This window comes from Myodes glareolus, chromosome 12 (assembly GCF_982192425.1).
Source record: "Myodes glareolus chromosome 12, mMyoGla1.1, whole genome shotgun sequence".
Lineage (NCBI taxonomy): Eukaryota > Metazoa > Chordata > Mammalia > Rodentia > Cricetidae > Myodes > Myodes glareolus.
Window position 1 is genome coordinate 25,442,478 of NC_142037.1, and position 24,601 is coordinate 25,467,078.

At 43.7% G+C, this 24,601-nt stretch overlaps 1 protein-coding gene across 2 annotated transcripts in view; it reads left to right on the forward strand.

The window, feature by feature from the left end:
- The first annotated feature begins 7,651 nt into the window (after positions 1-7,651).
- The window catches only part of Mtmr6 (myotubularin related protein 6), a 41,646-nt gene continuing 24,696 nt past the window's right edge, over positions 7,652-24,601 (forward strand). For both annotated transcript variants that reach the window (XM_048447999.3, XM_048448004.3), the window contains exons 1-2: positions 7,652-7,809; positions 24,030-24,146. In XM_048447999.3, coding sequence (XP_048303956.2) covers positions 7,786-7,809; positions 24,030-24,146 — 141 coding nt within the window. In that variant the 5' untranslated portion in view covers positions 7,652-7,785. The remainder of the gene's footprint in view (positions 7,810-24,029; positions 24,147-24,601) is intronic.

Consider the following 24,601-nt stretch of genomic DNA (forward strand, 5'->3'; position numbering starts at 1 on the left):
ACTAGACTTGGGTGGGGTGTGTCCTTTGTGCTCTCCCTAGAGTGAGTGGGTGTTCGTTCACAGCTCCCTAGGACAAGGTCCCACAGAACCTAGTCCAGTGTAAGCAACAAGGCCTTCTCCAAGGGTGGTCTAAGTACCACACCTGTTTCTATTGTCTTTTATTTTCTTCTACATAGCTAGCATATTTTTTTTAGTAAGCTAAGCCTGATCATTATATAATCTCTTTTTGTCATCGTGTTGCTCCTACTTCAAGATCTTTTCCTCATCTGCTGCTTTGCTGTGGTTTTAATTTAATGTTCCTTAGGAGATTAATTATAAGAATCATTTGAGGCTCATTATAGAGGCATATTCCACCAGGAAAGAATTGTGTTTCCTACAATAAAATCTTGAGGCTCAATTAACCCCAGCCCACTTAAGCTCCATTTACCTCTCTCTAGACAACTTGATTTTCAGTTCTTGGGTAACTGAAGATGAATCCAGGATGCAAATCTGTCTCGTGATATTGTCATGTTGTAATGTCAGGCATTTCCCTGTCTTCTGTTCTCAATGCCAAGGTAGATTTCCTTCTTCAGGGCACAGCATTGGCTGAGTTTCTCTCTGACTGTGGCTTTATGTAAGGTGGGTCTCCACCTAAATTGGGTCCTGCACTTGGGCTTTGATCTGGGCGTGCTGGGAGGGTATGGAAACAGTCAACTGACCGGACTGAAATGGTCTTTCTGCAGCATCAGCGTCAGTGTCCTGCTCGCCTCGGAGAACGCACGCGTCCCTTCAGATTTCTATATACACGTTCTTACATCTCACCAGTTATTCAGTGCTTCGTAGAATTTGAGTTTCTGTTTTCCATTACTTGAACTTTGTTTTAAGCAGAGTGATTTTCTGGCCTCTCATATTACCAATAGATGGAACTTTAATATGAGTTTTGAAAAGCAAGTCGATATAGAATGTCTAATAAGAACACAGGCTCTTGAGTCAGGCTGTCTGGCTTTCTGCCATGACTCTTGGCTTTCTCTTCTCTGTCATATCAGACAACTTACTTCATTTCAGTTTTGTCATCTTTGAAATAAGAGAAGTAACAGTACTCGCCCCTTTCTGTCTTTATTTAATATGCAGTATATAGTGTTTTATCTGCACATATGCCTGCGGGCCAGAAGAGGGCACCAGGTCTCATTACAGATGGTTGTGAGCCACCACGTGGTTGCTGGGAATTGAACTTAGGACCTTTGGAAGGTTAGCCAGTGCTCTTAACCACTGAGCCATCTCTCCAGCCCTTCTGTCACCTTACAATCACAGCAGACATTAGTAACCATCCGGATTACTGCCTGATCATTTGGAAGAAAATGGTAACTGTCATGAAGTAGGAGGGAGAGGGTGAAAAGCAGATAAGAGATTAAATCAAAACGACATGAAAAGTTTCCTTGTAGGAAGGAGTCTTGCTATATTATGCAGTGGAATTCGCCTTTCTGTACTCTCCTCATTTCCATTCTTTGCAGAGCAGTGTGTGTGTGTGTGTGTGTGTGTGTGTGTGTGAGAGAGAGAGAGAGAGAGAGAGAGAGAGAGAGAGAGAGAGAAAGAGAGAGAGAGACATGTGTGCCACAGGACATGTATAGAGGTTCCAGGGATTGAACTCGGATTGTCAAATTTTTGTTGCAAGTGCTTTCCACATTGAGCCACCTAAAAGTACCACTTTCTAGCTACAAATGTGAAACTGCTGAGTTCAGAAGTCTTGAAGGGCATAGAGCAGGCCTTCTGCTCCTCTCCACTGGTGCCCTCTAGGGCGGAAAGGAGGACTTTGTTGTGTGGGCGTCTCTGGCACACTGCAGCTGGCTTGGATCCACTAGATGTCAGTGGTATTATGTCAACCCCCAGCCAAGACAACAAAAACATCTTCAGATTTCACCAGACATCTCATGGAAAGAAAACGCTCCTAAACAGTGTCAGAGCAATTACAAAAATTGCCCGTGGTTCGGCTTGCAACCTCTACAAACTATTTGATGATCACGTTGAATTTGCTGTACTGTGGCTAGCTTTTTGTTCCTATAATAATACATCATCACCATTTGAGAGAGAGTTAGTTTATGTGTATGAGGTGTGTGGTGGGGGGGATGCATACACGGAGGCCAGAGGCAGGCATCAGGTGACCACCTCTATACCTTGTTCCTCTGAGGTAAGATTTATCACTGGACTTGAAGGTGGTGTATTTTAGTGAGGCTGGCGGTCAGCAAGACCTTGGCCATCCTGTCTTCATCTGCCCTCAGCTTTGGGTTTACCAGCATGCACAGGACCACAGCTGACTTTGATGTGGGTGCTGAAAGCTGAGTTCTGCTTCACAGCAGCGAGTGCTTTTAACTGCTAAATCACCAATCACCTCTCCAGCCCCAGCCCACCCCTCTACCCTCTCCCCCCCCCCCCCCGCAGCCCTCCTCCCCAGGGTCAGTTTTAATGGGTGTCTATCCTAACATTTGAATGAATGTACTGCAGTTATGAGGAAATGAGGGATTTGTTTCAAATAAAACTACAGTGTCTTATTTCTTTGAAGTAAATCCTAGGGGGTAGTAGAATTGCTCCTCAAACTGAAATGCAAGTGTTTCGAACCAACTGGCTGGGTCCTTTCAATTGATCTGTGCAGATGGATTTTTCTCTGGGCTGCCAACTCACAAAAAAAAAAACACAGAGACTTATTAATTTATTAATTATGAAAGCTTGGCCTATGACTTAGGCTTGTCCCGTTAGTTCTTATAACTTAAATTAACCCATTTATATTAATTTACATTTTGCCTCATGTCTTTTTACCTCTCTTACCTCTCTTGCAACTCCTGTTTCCTCTCCATGTCCTCTGTCAGCTCTCTTCTGCCTAGATTTCTTCTCTCTCTCTCTCTCTCTCTCTCTCTCTCTCTCTCTCTCTCTCTTCCTCTGGCAGCTCTCTTCTACCTAGATTTCTTCTCTCTCTCTCTCTCTCTCTCTCTCTCTCTCTCTCTGCCCTCTGCCCGGAAGTACCATCTAACCTCCTCCCCTATTGGACACTCAGCTCTTTATTAAACCAATCAGAAGGCATCTTGGCAAAGACACATCTTCACAGTGTACAAAAAGGTTATTCCACCACAGACCTGTGTAGAAATCCTGGAGTGAGCAGGAACAAGCTGGTCTTCTGACAGCCTGTGTAGCCCTCAGTGTCTGATAGCTGAGGACAACTTGGTGAAAGCCTCTGCTGGCAGGATCCACTAAGTTTTCATGCAGGCATGCAGAGCTGTGTGATTGTCACCGTTCTGGCATGAGCCTAGAAGTAGGGCCCTTCGCTCTTGGTAGCAGATGCAATTGCAGCATCCAGGCTGGCTCAGGGATTCCTCAGCATTCGAGGCAGCCAGTGTTACAGCTTCTCTCATGTAGACCGGTCACTTCTAAGACAGTCTTTCAGTGACCGGCCCTGCCATGTCTCTCACTGCTGATCTTTTCAGTGGATCTGGAATGTATAGGCTGGAGGCTCATGATCTCATGGGCCCATGACCCTCCTCAGTCCTTCCTCCATTGGGGGCTTGTCAACAGGCCTGAGCATGCAAGTGTCACAGTTGGCCTGATGAAGATGTGAGCTCCTAAGCTCTGAGGATGCCGCCCGCAGCAGCGCTGACTTACTGTGCTTTAAATATCCACGTAGCAATCAATGCATTTTAAAGGGAGATGACCATGACGCTGGCGAAATGAAGAACGGGAAAGGCGAAGGAAAGATAACGCTGAATTCAGCATCTGGACATTTGCCCAACGATGTGCTAGTGACTTTTACAAAGGGATTTTAAAAAGTCTGCATAGAAAATGGCAGTGTTACAGGGTGGGGGGCTGGGAAGGGTGGGAGAAGCTGTATGAAAGGTATCCTCTCACTTCAGAGAAAGCACCAATGACAGACCAAGGTTACAGTTCCACCCAAGTAGAGTGTGGGGCACCAGTGAGTTTTTTGGGCTTCTTTACATGTTGTGTGATATTTTGATTGCATTCTGACAATAAACTTTGCTTTAAATCAAAGGAGGGGGTTAGCCACTAGCTGATCAAAATTAACCATAGAGGTTTTGGAGGATTGAGGACAGATAGGAGACAGGAAGTAGTAATGCAGGGTTGAGAGAGGGTGGAGGAACGAAATAGGTCACTGATGGCTTCTCTGCCATTTTCTGATCGTTCAGGTTCTTACCCCGATATCTGACTCCCGCTTTTTTATTAAAAACAATTAGATCAACGCTACACTTACAGGAGCCTGGGTGGAGGCTGAGCCATGTGAATGTAATGTGGAGGGTCCCCAAAAAGCTGCACTGATGATACCCCCTTTCCAGTTGACCTTGCACACTCTATGCTCCAGCGCCACCAAGACCAGCAGTGGCCAGAATCACATACAACTGAGATGAAGCCCAGAAAGAAGTGACTGGACCCTGAGCTGAGGGTCTGACCACACTCCACCCCCTTTTCCTACAAGAGGGTCCCTTGCCTGTATCACAACTGTCCTGATTAGGATGGTAATAACTGTCGTGCTCAGAGGCCAGCGTTCTCCTATAACAACCTTTGATTGTATAGTGGTATTAGGCCCTGAGTACATTTTATGTGGTCTTTGCTGCCGAGTAGCAGGCTGCAACACTGCCAGGCTTTTAGATAAGGCTGAACTTTGATTTAAGATGCTACGTGAATGCCTTTTTTTTTTTTATTTGGGAGACTTTTGGTAGGACAGGAGATAACTGATAACTGATGGCTTACCAGTTAGGAGCACATGCTCTTCCAGACGACCAGCTTCCAGTACAAGTCAAAGGCTCACAGCCTCCTGCAGCTCCAGTTCCAGGGGCCCAACACCCTCTTCCTATCCTCTCTGACGCCAGCATATCTGCGGTGTCTACTCACACAGACAAACACATATACATAAACACAAAATCATAAAAAAAGGTTGTCAGAATATAAGTAATAAGTTACAGGAATCCAATCAACTTAATGTTAAAAATAAGAAGAATAGTTGGGTAATGGTGACACATGCCTTTAGTCCCAGCACTTGGGAGGTGGAGGCAGGTGGATCTCTGAGAGTGTGATGCTAGCCTGATCTACAAAGGGAGTTCCGGGACAGTCAGGGCTGCACACAGAGAAACCCTATCTTAAAAAACCAAACCAAAGCAAAAACAACCCCCCCCCAAAAAAAAGTGGGAAGAACAATCTTTTTAAATAAGAAATTTACATTTTTTGTCGCAGATCATTATATATGATGACTATAAGTTGATGGGCAGGAGCTGGAAATGCAATATTCTTGGATCTAAATGAAGCTTAAAGCGATAAGAACAACTCTCAAAGAGAGTAAGAGTTTATTCTAGAGCCAGGTATGTGCCCAAGGAACACAGATCCAAGTTACCCCAAATACCATAGTAGAAAGACTGTTATAAATCAATCCATTTTTCAGTTAGGTCAGTAGAAACATCGGAAGGGCAGGAAACAGCAAAGCAGACTAATTTCTGCTTTGGTGTCAGGTGTTCTCTGATGACAGTATCGGCCTTGGGTTGTAGAAACTAGGGTTCTTGTTTGTACATTCTAAAAAGATAAATGCATCAGACATAAGGGTGTTAGGTCACACACAAAAATGGGCAATCGGTTGATTGAATTATTTGTTGTGAGCAGTGAACCCCCAGATCCTGAATTTCTTATAAACAACTCGTTTTCCTCTGCTCTGAGACAGCCTGCAGCTGCTCTGAGCACGAGACCCTCAGGAGTTCCTGATGGCGGGAAAGTGGTTTCTGGTGGGTTTGGCTGGGGTGTGGCTATCAGTTAAGGACCCCCCATATAAGCCGCTCTGGTACACAATAAAGGGGCATTCCTGTTTCAAGGATGACCCTGGTTTCGGTCTGTCTTTGTGTGTTTAAATCTCCAGGCCCTTGCCTAAGGCTCGGGAATGGTCCTGTAGTGCGGTGCCACAATACAAGAGTAGTATCATACTGTCACGCAGTACAGGTGGGCGGTTACAATTATTTAGGGGGGCTAAAGACAGCTCATGTTAATTTGGCTCCCACCTCTGAATCAGGTCTGGTTATGTGGCCAGATTCTTACTAAGAATCATTTCATTTTTGACAAACATTAACTTAACGGCATCTCCTTTTAAAAGTAAGTTTTTGTGAAAGATCCTAAATTATTAAAAGTATCACTTAAGGAGAAAATGAACACAAACCAAAACCAAACAAAAATGTATTGATTGATTCTGGTTTAAGGGTGGCCTGTTTGAAAATCTTTTTAAAACTTTCCTCTTATGACCCCTTTTTAGCAGAAAAATTGTTGTCCTTGGTTATATAGGCATGTTAAAATAGGTGTACAAATCAGACATTTGCTGATCATATTTTGTTTGTTCTTTACAATCTCACTGTGTGGGTTGGGGTGGCCTGAGACTTAAAGAGAACCACCTGCCTCTGCCTTTGGAGCGCTGGAATTAAAGCCATGCCCCAATACATCAAATTGTAAATTTATTTCTTGAAACAATTCTTTTGGACATATTCATTGTAACTACTTATTAATGACTAAAACGGAGAGGGGTATGTTTTTCTAATTCAGCTCAAACCAAAGATACACTAATTTGATACGTGCTAAAGAACGCTAACAGAAAAATATGATAAGTTTTGCTTTCTGTAATTGAATAACTGTTTCCATAAGAGCAGAACGTTTTGTACAAAGGGTGAAAACACTTCAATTCATAACATATAGTAGATGAAATCTGAGCAGAGGCTCTGCACCAGTGGTTACTGACTTGAGCAAAGTCCTCAAAGAGAAGTAACACCAGAAACAGGCTGTATCCTTTGGATTGACTGCATATTTGGTTTTTAATTAAGATCTGGTTAGCTATCCCCCACCCATGCACAGTTTTTTTTTTGTTTTGTTTTGTTCTTCGAGACAGGGGTTTTCTGTGGTTTTTTTGGCACAGTTTTAAAAGCGTTGGTTTCATTGAAGAGTTTTGTTTTTGTTTTGTTTTGTTTTGTTTTCAGAAGGCAGCCAGAGGCGCAAGGGTCCACAGCTATTAGTTAGGAAGCCAAACTGTCCATCCCCAACTCCCTTTGCTTATTTACGGGAAAACAAACATCAGGAAAGTTTCCAATACAAACTGAACTGACAAACCATCTCTCCAGCCCTGGAAAAAAAATATATATCTTTCAAATTAAAAAAAAAGGCATTGATGTAGCATCTTAAGTCAAAGCACAGACTTAACTACAAACCTCTAAGCGTTATATCCTAACACTTGGCAACCAAGATCAAATAAAATGTACTCAGATTTAATACTAATACTCATAATAGATTTTAATAGTTCATTACACCAGCCCAGTGCCCCGTGGGTTTCTAAATGTGATTTAAACTGGCAAGGTAATGGAGTTCAGAAACATCCAGCCTCTTCCTCACTGGCCAATTCCTTTCGGACTTATCTTCAAACCTAGAAATGTCTTCTAGCCCCTTAGGGACCCAACTTTGTTGGTCTTTGACAGACAGAACAGGGGTCGGCCTTGGCAATGTCAGTCCTCCACCAGGGAGGGCGCTGTACATTCAGCCACGGGTGCGACCCTGCCAGCGCCCATCTCGGTTGGAGACGCTCTGCTCGCAGCCAGGATCCCCTCGGTGGTTGGGGTTTGCGGAAGTGTTTCTAGGCGACAGCGCTCGCAGACAACGCCTGCGCAGTGGTCGCCGGCGGCGGGCTGGCTGACGCTGGCGGGTTGAGGGAGTTCCTGCCGGTGGCTGTCACCGCCCCGTTTCTCTCCCGATGATGCGCTCCTGAAGCCAGCTGCCTGCGGGCGTCGCCCCGTGATGGAGCACATCCGGACGACCAAGGTAGCCGGCGGAGATCCTCGCGGCCGCCGGGGTCCATCCGGCGGAGGCGGGCGGGCAGTTTAGGGGTGCGGGGCCTCAGCTGCGGGCCGGCAGTTTGGGAGTGCGGAGGCCGTGAGGACAGCGCAGGCGCCTTGGCAGAGATGCTTGGGGAGTTGACGGACGGTGGGAGCCCAGCGAGCTCCACTCTCTTGGGCAAGATTGGGGCTGCTTTTTACTTTGAGGTTTCGGCCGATCGCCGCCTGGCTCGCCCCCGGCCGGGTGGTTCCTGCATCATCAGCACTAGTACTGTGCAGGGTGAACTGGTCTTGCTCTAGCTTACGTGCCTCGCCCGCACATTCGGGGTGCTAATGTTAGAGCATCCGAGCCCGCTCACTCTTCTAGTCCGCCAGCCACTTAGATCTGGTACTTCTGTGCTTTCAACTTTAGGCATTGTCCTAAGTGTTAGGAGCCAGCATGACAGCAGTTATGCAGAAGGGGAAAGGCTGTGTCATATTGTAAAAGGTCCATGGAATTTCCCCATAACTGAGCTTGTCAAGTCCGTGCTTCATTTTTCTGTGTGAGAGGAATTTAGAGAATGAACGATTTTTTTAAAAATGATTTTTGTTTTAAGTTTAAAAACTGAAATGACACCGGACTGTTACCAACAATGTGTTAGCCAAACTCCAGCTTCATAAGGGACCAAAGCAGAAACGGAGATCAGTAGGTTTGAATATCATTTTAAGATGGGAAAATTAACTCTCCTGGCTTTGCCAAAGCCATAACAGTCACTTGCTACCTGTCCTAAAGGTCTTAAAGTTACAGGTCATTTGGGAACAAGCTGCATTATCTTCACTGTTCTGCAAAATGTTTCACAGCTCTCTATGTTATGGATAACATAACACGGACTGTTGTTAGGACTTATTTTGGAGTTTGCCTAACCTGTTTGTAGTAAAATTGGAAATGCTGAAAATTCAACTTCTTTTCCAAGACTTTTTTTTTCTTTAAAGAGAAGGAAAATAAAGTAATTGGAGAGGTTAAGTTGCTGACCTTTAAAATTTGAAACGGGAGGGTGATTAGATATCCAGTAGAAGGTGCTAAGGTAGGGAAGGGAACAGTGGGCATGAGAACCAGTTTTTGTCCAGGTCACAGGGCTCTGGCAGCTGTTGGCTCAGAAACTGTCTTCTACTCTTTGAACCTCATTGCAGCTCTCATTTGCTTACTTCTATGAAACACACACACACACACACACACACACACACACACACACACACACACAGTGAAAGCACACTGAAACCACTGAGCAGAACACGCCCTATCCCTAAGTGAATGGCGAGAGTGAACACTGGTGGAAAAATCTTGATGATTCACTTTATTATTTAAGAAATGTCCTCCTTCAGTTTATGATTGATAAATATCTCTGGCTTTAGGGTGTGTGTGTGTGTAACTAGAGCTTTTATGATCTTGAAGACTGTTCTTCATTAAGCCTGATTTTTCATGGCTGGCCCATGCTGGCGTTAGGCAGGCTGCTTTTGCTGGTGTTTGGGTAAGGGTCCTTTAAGGTCTTTTTAAAGGCTAAGAGCGTTTCAGCTGGTTTCCTACTGAAGTTGCTTCTCAGGGGAGCTCCTTCGTTACTGTGTGTGATTGCTGTGGCATCCAGTCACTTCTCTGGAATGATCTTAAGTGGATGTATGTGGACTGCAGTGGAACAGAGGTTTGCTAGGTCCTAGTGTGTGCACACTTGACTGACACTAGGTAGACCACAGCAAGATCAACACGAACCTCGCCATGTAGCCTGATACTGTATATATATCATATAGACTGTACCATTACCGTAAGTCCTTGTTTGGAAAAAGAGCATATTCTTACACGATTGCTTTGAACATAGCCAACATTTTGTTTTTGTTATGTGTAGTTTTTATCTAGACATATTTAATTTGCTGCAAAAAAATTGTATTTCAAAGCCGGAAATAGATTGCCATTTTCAACTCTGCTGCATAGTTTAGTTAACATGGTCCGAAATTGTTTGTAGAGCCGTCAAGATGGCTCAGTGGGAAAACCTGCCGCCAAACCTGACAACCCACGTGGTGGAAGGAGAGACCCAACGTCTGAAAGTGGCCCTTTGTCCTCTACACATGGCCTGTACTTGCCCACCCTGCCCCACCCCAAGTAAAAGTAATAAACATTTTTAATTGGCTATAATGCTGTATGACTGTTTAGTGATGTTTTATGTTGTTTAACAGCTGTTTTTTTGAAAAGTTATAGTTAACTTTTGTTGGCAATTATATCAGTGGACACAGTTATGTAATATTGTCATAATTCCCCAATGTTTACATTTCACAAATCTGTTAATTCATTAGATATTATGACTATGGTGGTTCCTTTTAGTTGTCAACATGCCACAGTATAGAATCACTTGGGGAGGGAGGCCCAATGAGGGACTGCCTGGATCATGTTTGGACTGGGAACTTGCTTGTTCCAGTGAGGGACTGCCTGAATCATGATGGCTTGAGAACATACTTGTGAGGGATTTCGATTTTTTCCTAATTGATTTTTGGTCCATCCTGATGTGGGTAGCAGCATTTTGTGGTCTGGGTTCTGAATGTATAAAGTAGAGACAGTAAGGGGACAGCTTTCGTGCATTTGTTTTCTCTCTGCTCTTGACTCTCAAGCCCCTGCTGCTGTGACTTCCCGACAGTGTTGGGCTGTGACCTGAAATTTTAAGCCAAATCAACCCTTGCTTTATGTCAGAGTATTTAATCACAGTGACAGAGATGGAACTAGGATAGTCACTGATTTAAGAATGGACCCTGGCAGTGATTTTAGAGTCTCCATTTGTAGAGAAGGAAGACACTGGTGAGTCTGGACGGCCTGCCGGGTTAGCCACATACAGTACGGCCGTTAGAGTTTAAACTGATGTCTCGTTTCAGAAGCTAGGTATGATTTGCCCAGAATGAATAGTTTTAATAAAATTGTTAAATTAGTATTCACTTGGGCAATAATGGCTAAAAGGATTTCCTTTTTAAGTTTATAATAAGTAATAGTTTTATATTCATGTTTTTGCATCATTTAGAGTTATTGTTTGCTTTGCAATCTGCTATTAGAGGTTAGTTTTTTTGCTGAGTACTAATTAAATAATTCCCAGCTCCAAAATTCAGTGTTAAGTATGTCGCCCTATTTTTGTCACATTTGCCTTGAAACAGTGTCTCTCACTGAACCAGAAGCTCAACCTTTCAGACAGGCTGGCTGAGCGCCTTAGGTCTCCTGTCTGGCTCCCTCAAGGATGGGGCCATAGGCACGTGTGACCATGCAACTTTTAAAGTGAGTGCTGGAAATTCAAACTGATGTGGGATGTCCTGTATATGTGTTGCTTTTATTGGTTGATGAATAAAGCTCTTTTGACCAGTGCCTTAGAAGAGCAAGGCCAAGCAGGAAATCTGAACAGAGATATAGAGAAAGAGTAGGCAGAGTCTGGGAGACACTATGTAGCTGCCGAAGGAGACAGATGCTGGACCCTTACCAATAAGCCACAGCCTCGTGCCGATACATAGATTAATAGAAGTGGTTAATTTAAGATGTAAGAGTTAGTTAATAAGAAGCCTGAGCTAATAGGCTAAGCTAATAGGCTAATGTTGTAATTAATATGGTGTTGGTGTGATTATTGGGGTCTGGGTAGTTAGGAACAAAAGAGCAGTCTCTGTTTACAAAATGGTGCCTATGTGGGACTCGAACCCACAACCCTGAGACTAAGAGTCTTATGCTTAGTTTGTTTGCAGAACAAGTGCTCTTACCCATTGAGCTATCTCCCCAGCCATGCAACCTTAAGGTTTTTTTTTTATTAGATTTATTTTTTATTTTATTTTTAATGGAACCATCCAATTGGAGTTTATTACTGGCACTGTACTAATACTGATTATGTGACAATCACACCTATTTAATAAATGAAGAAGTCAAGACTGGCTGAAGGAAACACAGTAAGCCAAAAATCAAAGGCTTAGATCTAGAATCCTGATTAGCAAGTACCTTCCTCTACAAGTCTCAGCTAGAGGCTCCAGGTTGGGAAATGACTACCAGCAGGGATGAGGGGCAATCTGGAATGTAATTAGTTAAGACCTCTGGAAACTTAAAAAAAAGTTAATTTAATAAAATATTTTTTGAGAATTTCATACATAAGTACTGTATATAAGTTTTGCCCTTCCCTCCAACTTCTTCTATCCCCCTCCAACTCCTCCTTTGTGCCATATTCCCAAATTCATGACTCTCCTGAATACATTGGGAGCGTGGAGGTCATAGGAGAGGGTAGAAAGAGAGAGGAGCAGAGAAAAATGTATAGCACAATAAAAAATAGATTTATTTCTTTTATGTGTGGATGTTTGCCTATGTATATATTTGTGTATGCTTGGTGCCCAAAGAGGCCAGAAGAGGCCAATTCTCCAGCCCCTGAGATCTTAGACTTTGAGACATATTTGAACACTTGCCCCAAGAGGGACACTATTTTATCTGTCTTTAGTACTATCCCATGTTACAGGTGAGAAACCTGCAGTTTGTCAAGATTAAGTAACTCATCCTGTATCAGCTGACTGAGAATTATTGACTCACTGGTTGCTGGTAGGAGCTGGGTTCTGCGAGCCAGGTCTTTCTTACAAGGCCTCTCTCACTACCACAGTCACCTGTGTTAACAGAATCGTTACCTAGTGAAGAGGTTAGAGGGTGGGGGCAGGGCAGCTGAGTAGGAGTGGAGACCGAGAGACCACAAGAGCAGCTAGGCAGTGAGGTTTTGTGTAGTAACCAGTTACTCGGTTGTTGAGTGAGGGGAGAGGTTGAGGGAGAGAAACAGGTGTGGATGTCTAGGTAATCTTGGAGAGTCTGTGTACGAGAACGCTGTGAGACTCTGTAGAAAAGAGGAGTGTTAGGGCCTAGGGGCCCGTAGACTGGTGCTTGCCAAAGTCAGGGCGCTGAGGTGGAAGAGCTGTGGGTGAGAGGGCCAGAGAGCTCCGTCCTTGCCCTAACTCCCTTCTCTGTGCCCACTGTGCCCCTCTCTGCCGTCTGCTCCGGCCAGGCACTGTCCTACATACTAGGAAACAAGGCAGATGGCAGCGCACTGCACAGACAAAAGCTGCTCTGAGAAAACGTGTTTTGAATCAGGAGAGACAACAATAGAGTTGATGGATCGGGTCTACGCTGCGTTAGGTGGTGGAAAATGTGGGAGAGCCAATGAAGCAAGCAGGGACTCTGGAGGTTACCAGGGCACTGTGGGATGGACAACACAAATCGGGTGGGGGGTGGGCAACAGAGGCAACAACGTTCCCCTTTGCCAGCCTTGTAGGTAAGAGCTAGTGAGGAAGATAGAGCGGGATAGGTAAAGGAGGTTTCTATAGAGCATTAACATTGGGGGAGGGCAAGCTACTGCAGAAAAAACTTTTTAAAGTGTGTGTGTGTGTGTGTGTGTGTGTGACAGAGAGAGAGAGACAGAGGCAGAGATGTGAGCGCTGCAGTGTATGTATAGAAGTCAAAGGACAACTTTTAGGAGGTGTCTCTTCAGCCATGAGTCCTGAGATTTGAACTCTGGTCATCAGGCTTGTCAGCAAGTGACTTTACCCATGGAGCCACCTCTGCTTCCTCTCTGAGATAGGAAGTTCTGTGCTCAACACTGCAGAAGAGCAAAGTGAAGTAGAACTGAAAAGTCCCCACTGGACTTATGATCCGAGAATGCTCTTTTCTGTTTTATGAAGTCCGTAATTGCTTTACTGTTAATTTACACTGCTGGATGTCCTAGCAGCTGAAAACACAGGATCGAAGAGGTGGTACCTCACTTAATATCTGCCGTGTACACACCAGCATAATGTCCTCTTCCTTTCCTACGGCTAGTTCTGCATAAGATGTTTGTGGAACAGTCTGAATGTCTTAGGAGCGGTCTGGCTGGAGGGAGGGAGCAGAGTCCTCCCAGTAGCTAACTGTGTTCTGTGCGCCGGAGCCATCGCCCACAGTGGAACGTAGCTAAGAGTAACCACAGTTCTTAGTCGCAGAAGTTTGGTCAAAGGAGGCTCTTGGTCCCTCCTTTCACAGAGAAGGAAGAACAGGGTCTGAGCTTCTTATACTTTAATTTTCTGTTTGTGATGGCCTGTGTTTTTATCTCCAGTGTCTTAATCAGCTGAAGTTTGAATTTCTCCTCTAGGCGCTTAGCCTGTAGTTGGCAACAGTTCAGTTAAGTAACATGGGCTGGCACTTATCACCCCTGGACAAAGTGACCGCACCTTCCATTTTCTTTCTCCTTGCCCCATTAGTTTTTCATCCTTTTGCCATTATCTTTCCCCCACATTTTTGCTTTCTAAGGGTCCTGATGCTGTTTTCATGATGCTTCAGTGGTAGTGACCTAAAATAGTTGTAGTTGCTTCCAAAACAGGTACCTTCAGGCGCCCACAAGAAAAGCTGGGTACTTCCTCCCAGGGCGGGGAAATGGGAAGGAACAGCTGGGCCCTAGTCTGGTTTGTAATTGTATGCTGATGATTATAGCAGAGAAAATGGTGCACTTCTGTCTTTTGGAGGTCATTTGCAGCAAAAGACAGAATGATGAGTGTGTTTCCCATAAACCACTCTTATATTCTCCATAACTTTAAGCAGAAAGTAAATGTTTTGGCTTAACTTGAGAGTAAGTCTCCATTTGTTACATCCATATGCCGAGATGCTGTAGAATCTGCTGGTTATTATTTTCACCATTGTAGTTCCCTGGTCTGAATGTAACCTGACACTTACTAAGGTAGCGATTAGCTCTCCAACATCAACCGTACTCAAGACTGGCTGTTCTCTGACTCACTTTCCCTTCTCGGTGCCCATTCTGAGGGGCTTAAAGGCGACACTAATGAATAAACAGAATCCTTCAGTTTCTCCTTCCTGACATCAGTTTTGCTGTTAGACCAGAATTATTAGACCTCTCTGCTCTGCTTATTTCAAACCCGATTGTCACCCTCATCCACACCTGCAGTCTCCTCAGTCTCTGAGGTTTACCCCGCCTGGCCCGGCATTTCCCCTCCATGTTGACACTGGGGCACTTAAAAGCCTATTGTGTTTCTCCGTCAGATAAAACACTGTTGTGGCTCCTCCATCAACAGTTCCGTTTGTTCTTCATTACAGCTTAATTAAATAAGTACTAAATTTGCTTTTTAAAAAATAAGTTATTTTGTGTGGGGGTGGGTAGGATGAGGAATATATGCTGTGGTACACATTTGCCATGGCACGAGTGTGAAGGTCAAAGAACAACTTGTGTCAATTCCCCCTTTTCCCCCATATGTGGGCCTAGGAATTGGCTTCAGCTGGTCATGTCTGGAGAGAAGCAAGCATCTTTACTTTCTGGGCCATCTTGCTGGCCCCTGAATTTGCTCCTTAAACACCATATACACTTTTCCTTTCTCTTTTTGAGCTCAGATGGGTAAAACGAGGACGTGCAGGCCACAGGCTGCCTTACCAGATAACTGTTGTCATTTTTGCAAAGGTTTGTTTCATTTATTTAAACATTTTATTGCCTCTTTTTGTAGGACACCCAGGGTATAATACTTGACATTCATTATATAACCTGTTCCTCCCTTAGTAGTAGTTGCTTTTGTGTTACAGGCGAGGGAATGAGACCCAAATGAGTTAGCCTTGAGTTAATAGCCCATAGATTTTTACTGAGAGACCATTAAGTGCCCTATCTTTAATACTGTGTATTCATGTACATGTTCAGGGACATATGTCTGTGTGTATGTTTAAAGATTTATTTATTATGTATACAGTGTTCTGCCTGCATGTCTGCCTGCAGGCCAGAAGAGGGCACCAGATTTCATTATGGATGGTTGTGAGCCAACATATGGTTGCTGGGAATTGAACTCAGGACCTCTGGAAGAGCAGTCAGTGCTCTTAACCACTGAGCCATCTCTTCAGCCACCCCCCAACATGTGTGTGTTTTTAAAGGGTCAACACTATAATAAAATGATTTTTAAAGGGGGGAGAATTAGACATTAGACATGCTGAGCCTTAAGTATTTAGGGAAACAACCTAAAGACAGACAGGGAAGCTAGCTTGTGTGAGCTGAGGAGGAGGGGCAGGAGGAGAATTCATACTGGGAAGTCTAAGAAGTAGAAGGAAAGTTGTACAAGAACGAGTAGAACTTCTTAAATACCCCCTTGGTTTCCATTCCTCCCTGTTTAGGTAGAGTTGAGGTGAGGCTGGGGACTGGCATCTTTGCAGTTTTGGAGGTTATTCCAGTGAACAGCTGGACCTTGAATCTTGAACAGAGCAAATCAAATTTAAATATAGAACTTTTGAGTGTAACACGGGGTGGGGAGGGAATAAGCACATAGGTTATTAGAGCATTTTCCACTCAAATTTTCCACCTTGTTGTAGACCCATAAGAATCCTATATAGTGGGCTGGAGAGATGGCTCAGACGTTAAGAGCATTGCCTGCTCTTCCAAAGGTCCTGAGTTCAATTCCCAGCAACCACATGGTGGCTCACAACCATCTGTAATGGGGTCTGGTGCCCTCTTCTGGCCTGCAAGCATACACACAGACAGAATATTGTATACCTAATAAATAAATAAATATTAAAAAAAAAAGAATCCTATATAGTTCTTTATAGTATTCTGAGAAAATCTTGTAGAAAATTCTAGATTACATGAAGGATTGGGAAGGGTTTCCCTGATTGGGTAATGAACTGGGGACAGAGGACTGAAATTGCCAGTAAGAATTGTATTACCAAAGTAAATGGGTGGATGGATGAATGGGCAGACAGATGGTAGAGCAAGGTTGACAATAACTGTTTTCTAGTAGTTTTTCTACTTGTTTTCAATTTATAGCTCATGCATGGATTGCTTAATGAGTGCAGCTCAGCCACTGTAGAAGGTAAAGGCAGCATGGGGAAATAACAGAATAATGAGACAAAGAATCCTATTTTAAAATCCCTTGAATGATTTCAGCAAGGGTTCACTGGTATACTGTGGGTGTTGGGGGATGTGGACCCCCAGACCCTGAATTTCCTGTAAACAGCTTGTTTTCCTATGCTTGCAGCTACTCTGAGCAAACAACTTGTTTTCCTGTGTTTGCAGCTGCTCTGAGCACGAGGCAGGGGAGTGGTTTCTAGTGGGCTTGCAGCTGAGAGTTAGGACATGGCCATTATTCAAGGAGATCCTATATAAGCTGCCCTGGAACACAATAAAGTTGGCATTCTTGGTGTTCTTGATGCAAGGGGGCATTCTTGGTGTTCTTGTTTCAAGAGTGACCCGTGTCTCTGTCTGTGCAGGTGTGTGTTTCAATCTCCAACCCCTTGCACGGCTCACGAACCGTACCATAACATGTCGCACATAGAGCAGGTTTTGGATTACAAGTGGAGGCTCCCAGCGAGATCAGGAACTAGGGATCCGCTGAAAGGGTGCCCTCAGGAATGGTGAGGGTGGATTGAAGATGGGTGTGTGTCTATGTGTGTTTTCATCCCCAGACTCTTGCCTGATAGTGGTTCCCAGTGGTGCAGGTGCCACAGCAGGAGGCATGGCTGAGATCAGGAACTAGAGACTCTCTAAGGGATGCCCTCCAGAAAACTGGCCAGCAGGAAAGTAATAAAGAGGAAGCAGGAGGGTGAATTGAAGGCCTCAAAAAGAACGGAAGATAAAGAGTTAGTCTTTAAAGAGACAGAGTAAAGACAGTCAGATTAAAAGGAGTAAAAAAAAAAAAAAAAAGCCTCGAAAAGATGGAATGTGCACAGAGAAGACATTTGATTCTGGGGACTGCTAAGAAAGGTTAAGGATTTGTTGCTTTGGAAAAGAGGTTCTGCTTTCGTTTCCACAGAAGCTGAGAACCTGTGGATTGATTCCAGATTAATGTGGTTTGATGCACCAAGACACTCCCCCCCCCGAAGGTCGCTGTGAATACCCCCCAAAATTTACGTCACCCAATAAACAGCAGGAAGTAGTTTACAGTGAATAACGTCCAAATTCCCTAAATGATTGTTTCTCATCGGCAACAAGTGCTGGAGCTGAGGCAAACTGGAGCCACGGCAGTGGGGTGATGGCAGGAGTCCCAGCTCTGTAGGTCCAAGAGTTTGCTGCACAAACAGTGGGCTTTTCCCAGCGGCAGTGGGAGGCACGTTGCCCCAGTCGGTGCCGCTATGTCCATGCCAGTTGCAAATGAGAGTTTGGGTGATTGCTCAGGTAGCTAATATTCTCCGTCATATATGCTTGCTTTGGAAGCTGCTTGATTGTACTTCCTGCCTGCTCAAGTAATGTTATCTCCCTTCTCAGGCCTTCGATGAGGTTGAAGATAAGATAGTAATAATTACCACCCTCTTATGATCTAGCCAAGCCATTTCCTATACAAGACTTAGACTCCTTAGGATAGAATGTTTATTAAAACATTTAACATATGCTCCTTGCTTAATATTGTTTATGCTGGTTGTAATTCTAATTATACTTGATATCTGTTCGTAGTGTATATAGTTTTGTATTGGGTTTGGAACTCTCTTATTTAAACAAAAGGGGGAGATGCTGTGGGAGTACATTCTATTCCTTGAGCCAATAGCCTTTAAGATACCAGCCCACTTGGGCGTGGTTTCTGATACTCTAAAAGCAGTTGTAAAGCATGTGCCTGCTCACTCTTGCTTCCGGCTCCTGCTTCTGGCTGCTAGACTCGGCTCCTGTTTGTGCAGAGGACTGTTGTCTAGGACAGTGATCTATAAGTTTTCCCCTTAAATTAAAAAAAAAACCCTTTTATTATTCATAATTCTGAACTGGTGTGGAATTATTTTGTGACTTCCATCATCAGGTGTTGTGTTACATCTTCCATTTGGTTTTCCCTTATGAGAAGTAAGTTCTCAGTGGCAGTTCATCTAGGTCAGTAAGCATTCGTTGTATCAAACACTATTCTAGCCATTTGGAGGGACTCAGAAGGAAAAAAGGAGGCAGTGATTGCCCTGAGATACGTTCCAGTTTTGGTGGGAGAGACGGGCACTGGAAGAGGCGGTCATCTTAGCTCTGTCAGTACTCTGATATGGTAGGAGGAGCAGAGCTTGAGTGGGTGATGGATGAGTCAGGAAGTCAGTAGGGTGATTTCCAGTGCTGGCATAACATAAATCACGTGTGAAAATGCAGAATTAGGATTGTGTTTGTGAGGGGAGGGAGGGGAGTCAGCAGTTTGTGACTCCTAAGATTTCAAGTGCAGACAACATAATGCCAGGCCAAGTGTTGTAGTTCAGGAGTGAACCCACACAAGGTTGGAACATCTGTCCTGGTTAGCAGCTAACTGCTGCTAGTTGTGTGTGGGTAGTAAGTCCCCACTGGGCTTGTGAAAATGAAAATAATGGATGGCAAGAATTTATCATACTACTATGTCAGGAAATAAATATTCTTTTTTGCTTTGTTTTGTTTTTTTGAGACAGGGTTTCTCTGTAGCTATGGACCTGTCTTGGGACTTACTCTGTCGACCAGGTTGGCCTCGAACTCACAGAGATCTGCCTGTGTGTCTGCCTCTTGAGTGCTGTGCCACCACTGCCCAGCTGGGAAATATTTTTACGTGTGTAGCAAACAGTAAGAACTCGGAGAGTTCAGTTAGAGTTTGGAGAGTCATTAGCAAATAGATAATATATTGTAATATAATGGTAATGGATAAGATTCATATGGGGAATGGACCCTTAGCTGGTCAAGGCAAAAGGTGTGCCTGTAATGCCTCAATCCCAGGTCTCAGGAGTCTGCATCAAGAAGATGGAAAGGTCCAACATAACCTTGGCTATGTAGCAAAACTATTCCCGTACCCTCCAAAAAGGAGAATGAGCCTGCAAGCAAAAGTAATAGGGAATAGTGGATGTAATCTTCATCTGGGTGAATAAGATGCTTCCTATCTTTCTTTTTCCCTCATTTTGAGACTGGCTGTTGATGTGCACTAGTTTCCATAGAGACATGCCGCACTTTCCTGTCTCCGGCACTGCAGGAGACCAGCACAGCATAGGATGTATTAGTCTGTTCTGGGGATGCAGAGCTGCGAGGGACCAGTAGTTAAAACTGGAGTGGAAACTGTGGGATTGTTTCCCTTACAGACAAGCTTTGCAAGAAATTGCACCAAATATGAAAAAAAAATTACAGTTTAAGACTGGAATTAGAGAAACATTTCTGTCTTTAGCTTCACATGGGCTTCCTTTTAAAGCAGACTTCCTGTTTACTCATAGCCACACCCTTTAAAACCCTTTTTTATTTTCTCTGAGGAGCTCTTTGAAGTACTCCAGTCACTGATCTCCCCAGTGGTGTTGATAATATCACTCTTGTGAAAGGAAGTGAGGTGAGAGAGAGCCCGCCATGAGAGCCCACCAGGGTCTGGTCTTGGTTGCTGGCTTTGTCCCTTTTCAGCCAGCTCTTGACAGTTGGAGAGGAAAGTTTATTTTTAAAGGTATATAAATTAAAGTTTCAGTTTTCAGTGTGATAAAATGAAACCATGTTGATAGCATGATTAATAAAAACCTAGAGACAGAAATTGGGGTTCAGCTTGAAGGTCAGAAGAGCAAAACAGCCAGCCACTGGTTCTTGCCTCTACCTCAGTCCAAAATGGCGATCCTGCCTCCAGGAACCTCAGAATGAGACTGGGCCTGAGAGCTGTCTCTTCCCATTTTATATTCCTCTCTAGGAGTGGGACTAAGGGTGTGCACCACTACCACCCAGTTTCTTTAGTAAACTTGTATGACTACTGGGATTAAAGGGATGTGTCACCACTGCTTGGTCTGTAAGACGGATCAGTGCAGCTGTTTTACTCTTTGAACTCCAGGCAAGCTTTATTTATTAAAATACAAATGAAATATCACTACACTTATTTTTACTTGAGAAAGAATGGCCTAGACAATTAAAGAAATGTTGACCTTTATGAGAAATCTTCATGGAGCACAAAACTTTCTTACCAACCCCCTCCCCATGCATTGGTCTTAAACCCCTGATCCTCCTTCCTCAGCCACTCCAGGGCACCGCCACACCTGGCTTTCCTGTGTTCTTGACAGTCTATGTAAGATGATCACTTATTATATGTTAGATGCACTGTCAGACCTGAGTTACATGTTAGATCATATCTCTCAGTTTCCAGTGGGAAGTATCCATAATAAGTTTATTGTCTTAACCACACAAATAGTCTTGTATTAAATATTTTTAATTACATTGAAGTTTTGACTCATTTGAACAGTGGTATTATAAGTGTGCATTCTCCGTGGAAGAAAATTATAGAGAGTGAAGAAGGGTGAGATGATCAGCCTTCTGAGTGGTGGCTATTGATTAATCATTTCATAATAGGAGTGTATTGTTCTTGAGCTGGTAGGAGAAAGGTAGAATATGTCAGGGAAGTATAGAATTAATGATATAGTGGTGAGCTCTCTGGTCTGAAGATCTACACAATGTCAAGGACAGGCCACAACCTCCTGTGATAGAGCTGTACATTAAAAGCTTATTTTATATGTTTTCCTATAAGATGGATGACAATAAATTTTAAAGCTATAGTCTCTTGACTAGTCCCAGTCCCACTCTGCACTCCTATAGCAGCTGTGTGTGTGTGTGTGTGTGTGTGTGTGTGTGCACCAGTATTAATAGACATGAATGCTGTTATACTTATGTATAACATGTGGACCTCAGCATTCTGGACACCATAGGAAGCCAATGCAACTTAGGACAGTTTGTGTCAGGGAACTCAGCAAAGAGACAAGGTGACATAAGTAACAACTTTCTAAGTAAGAGTTACTTTTGGTGGTAGGGCATCGGTGAGTCTAGGATAGGGCTTGTCACTGGGCTGAGTGGAAGAAAGCCTTGTAGGAGGACAAGAGCCAGAGCTGGCTGCGCAGCAGCCATGTCTGTGCAGCAGGGAGAATATAGAGCATAAGCTGGAGCTTGCAAACAGTGGTTTCTTGGTTTAATTTGCCCAGTTGTATACTTCTAGAACTTTATATGATTGGATAGTGTCGAGTGACAAAACTTCCTGGGGAGACACTACATACATCTCTACTCACCTCAGGGAGCCCACAACAGACCAAAGTACAGGATACAGGAAGTCCAACTTGGTGAACTATGAATTACTTACAGGAATGTAAGTGAAGGATTGCTTACAGCATCATACATGGCTCCAAGATAGCTGCATCACCAAACCTGTTGTAGGAGGCCGCTGTTTGTTCCCAGCTGCTCAGCCCTGAAATAACCACACAGAAACTGTATTAATTAAATCACTGCTTGGCTCATTTGCTCTAGCTTCTTATTGGCTAACTCTTACATCTTAATTTTACTCATTTCTATTTATTTGTGTATTGCCACCTGACTGTGGCTTACTGGTAAGGTTCTGGCATGTCTGTTTCCGGCAGTGGCTACATGGCATCTCCTTGACTCTGCCTTCTTTCTCCCAGCATTCAGTTTAGTTTTCCCCTCCTAACTCTATTCTACCCTATCAGAGGCCAAGGCAGATTTTTTATTCATTAATCAATAAAAGTAACACATATACAGAAGGACCTCCCACACCAAAGCCCACCCCAACACTGGTCACACTATATAAAAGTTGGTACCTGGAACACACTGCACCACCTACAGGCAGCTCAACAGATTAGAGAGTGCCCGTTTTTTGTCTTTTGTTTTTGAGACTGGGTTTCTCTGTGTAGCCTTGCCTGTCCTGGAACTTGCCTTGTAGTTGCTCTGTAGACTAGGCTGGCCTCCAGCTCATAGAGATCTGCCTGTCTTTGCTTCTCAGTGCTGGGATTAAAGGTGTGTGCCACCACTGCCCAGCTGAGAGTGTCCCTTATAAGTGGTTTGGTTGATCTAAACCTTTTTGAGGCAGCTCAGCTGGTTTCTAGTCTCTACTTCTTTCAGGCAGAGGATCTGGGCACAGAGTCTGCTTTGTAGCTTTACTTGTCTGAAGAGTGACTCTCAGCAACTTTATTGCTTACTCTGGAAGGGAGGGGCTTAGTGAATCTGGTCAGTTTCAGGGACTTCCTGAAGCTCTTTTGAGTTTTTACCTTCTTGATTAAGGAGAATGGGAATGTTTCAATCTTGGAGGAAAGTGCGGCACAACAGATACTAGGTACTCTCTTTGGCAACACATACAGTAAAATGAGCTTTTAGATGTGAAAAGTACTTTGCACACACAATGCACACTCCTTGTATGTTAGTGTTGGTGTTTCTTAAAATCTTCCCTGGCTTGCATTGGCATCTAAATAATATCTGTGTTGCTTGTGACTTTTTTGTGTTCTTCCAAGAGACAAATGAAATTTTACCCAGAATATTAAGCAACTTGTGTTTGGGGACAAAAAGTAGAAAAAAACCCATAATGATGCATGCTGTTTCTGGGCTTAGAAAAATTTCATTTATATTGCTGAAAGGATCTCAGAGTTGGGATAAGACACCCCAAGACCAATTTCTCAGCACAAAGGAGATTTATTTGCTTCAGAGAGTCAGAGGACAGGGAGTAAGAGACAAAGACAGGAAATAGAGAAAGAGGGAGCAAAGGGAAGAAGGCAGGGATATTTGTCTCAGAGGGACAAAGGACTGCCTCTGGATAGAGAAGAGACATAGGTAAATGGCAGTTTATAAAGTTAAACGGGGAAACCCTGTGTTTGGATGAGTTAGTTAATTTTAATTGGACATGTTAATTAGGGTAGTCAAAGGGGGCTTTTGATTGCTAGATTTCAATACTTTGATTGCTGGACATTGGTGGTCAGCCTTAGGAGAAGGAAGTGGCCAAATAAGGGAATGGACCTTGGTGGCTCCTTTAGGAACGTAATCTAATGGATTAGCAAGGCAGGGAAATGGGGGAAGGGTAAGGCCTGCCAGAGCCCTTTTTGCCATGCTCAGGCCTGCTAGAGCCCTTCAGCTACTGTCCTGGTGAGCCTAATTATCCACTTTACACAGTGTAGGGTCATCTGAGAGGAGAAGCTTCAACTGAGGAATTGCCTAGATGAGATGGGTCTGTCGTCATGTCTGTGAGTCTTGATTGTTAATTGATGTAGAAAGGCCCAGCACACTGTGGGCAGCACCATTCCTTGGGCAGATGGTATTGGGCTGTGTAAGAAGCCAGCTAAGTCAGCCTGGGAGCACACGAGCAAGCAGCGTTTCTCTGTGGCTTCTGCTTTGATTTCTGCCCTGACTTCCCTCAGTGGTGGACTTTGACCTAGAACTATAAGCCAAATAAACCTATTGCTCCCCTATGTTGCTTTTAGTCAGCAACAGAAATAAAAATAATTATGTTTGAAATGAAAAATAACATCTTTTTCTTTCTTAGGTTGAACAAGTGAAGTTACTTGACCGGTTTAGTACCAACAACAAGTCACTGACGGGAACCCTGTATCTTACGGCCACACATCTGTTATTTATTGACACTCAGCAAAAAGAAACCTGGGTAAGGTGAACCTTAGCAGGACTGTCTGCTGTCACAGTAACAATGGGCTAACGGTTGTTTAACCACTGGTTATTTATCTTAACCACTTTTTTTTTTGATTAGTTTTGTTTCGGACAGGGTCTTGCTAAATAGCCTAGGCTGTCCTTGAATTTGCAGTCTGTCATCTTCTGGAGAGCTGGGATTACAGGTCTGTGCTACCTACCACTCACAGATCAATCAAATTTTTTCTTCTCAAGTGACTTCTGCCTCCCTTTTATGGGTTGTTTATGTCATTTGTAATATGGAATTATGTAGAATATTAGACTTTTTTAACATCTGTAAAAACTTAAAAAATGCCTCTTTCTTTCTGTAGTTTTTTTTAGAAGTCTAGGTAATGTTTGTGCACATTAACAATCATATGGGTTGTATAGCATATTCTATAGCATTTTAATGCCAAATTACAACTAGGAGATTTA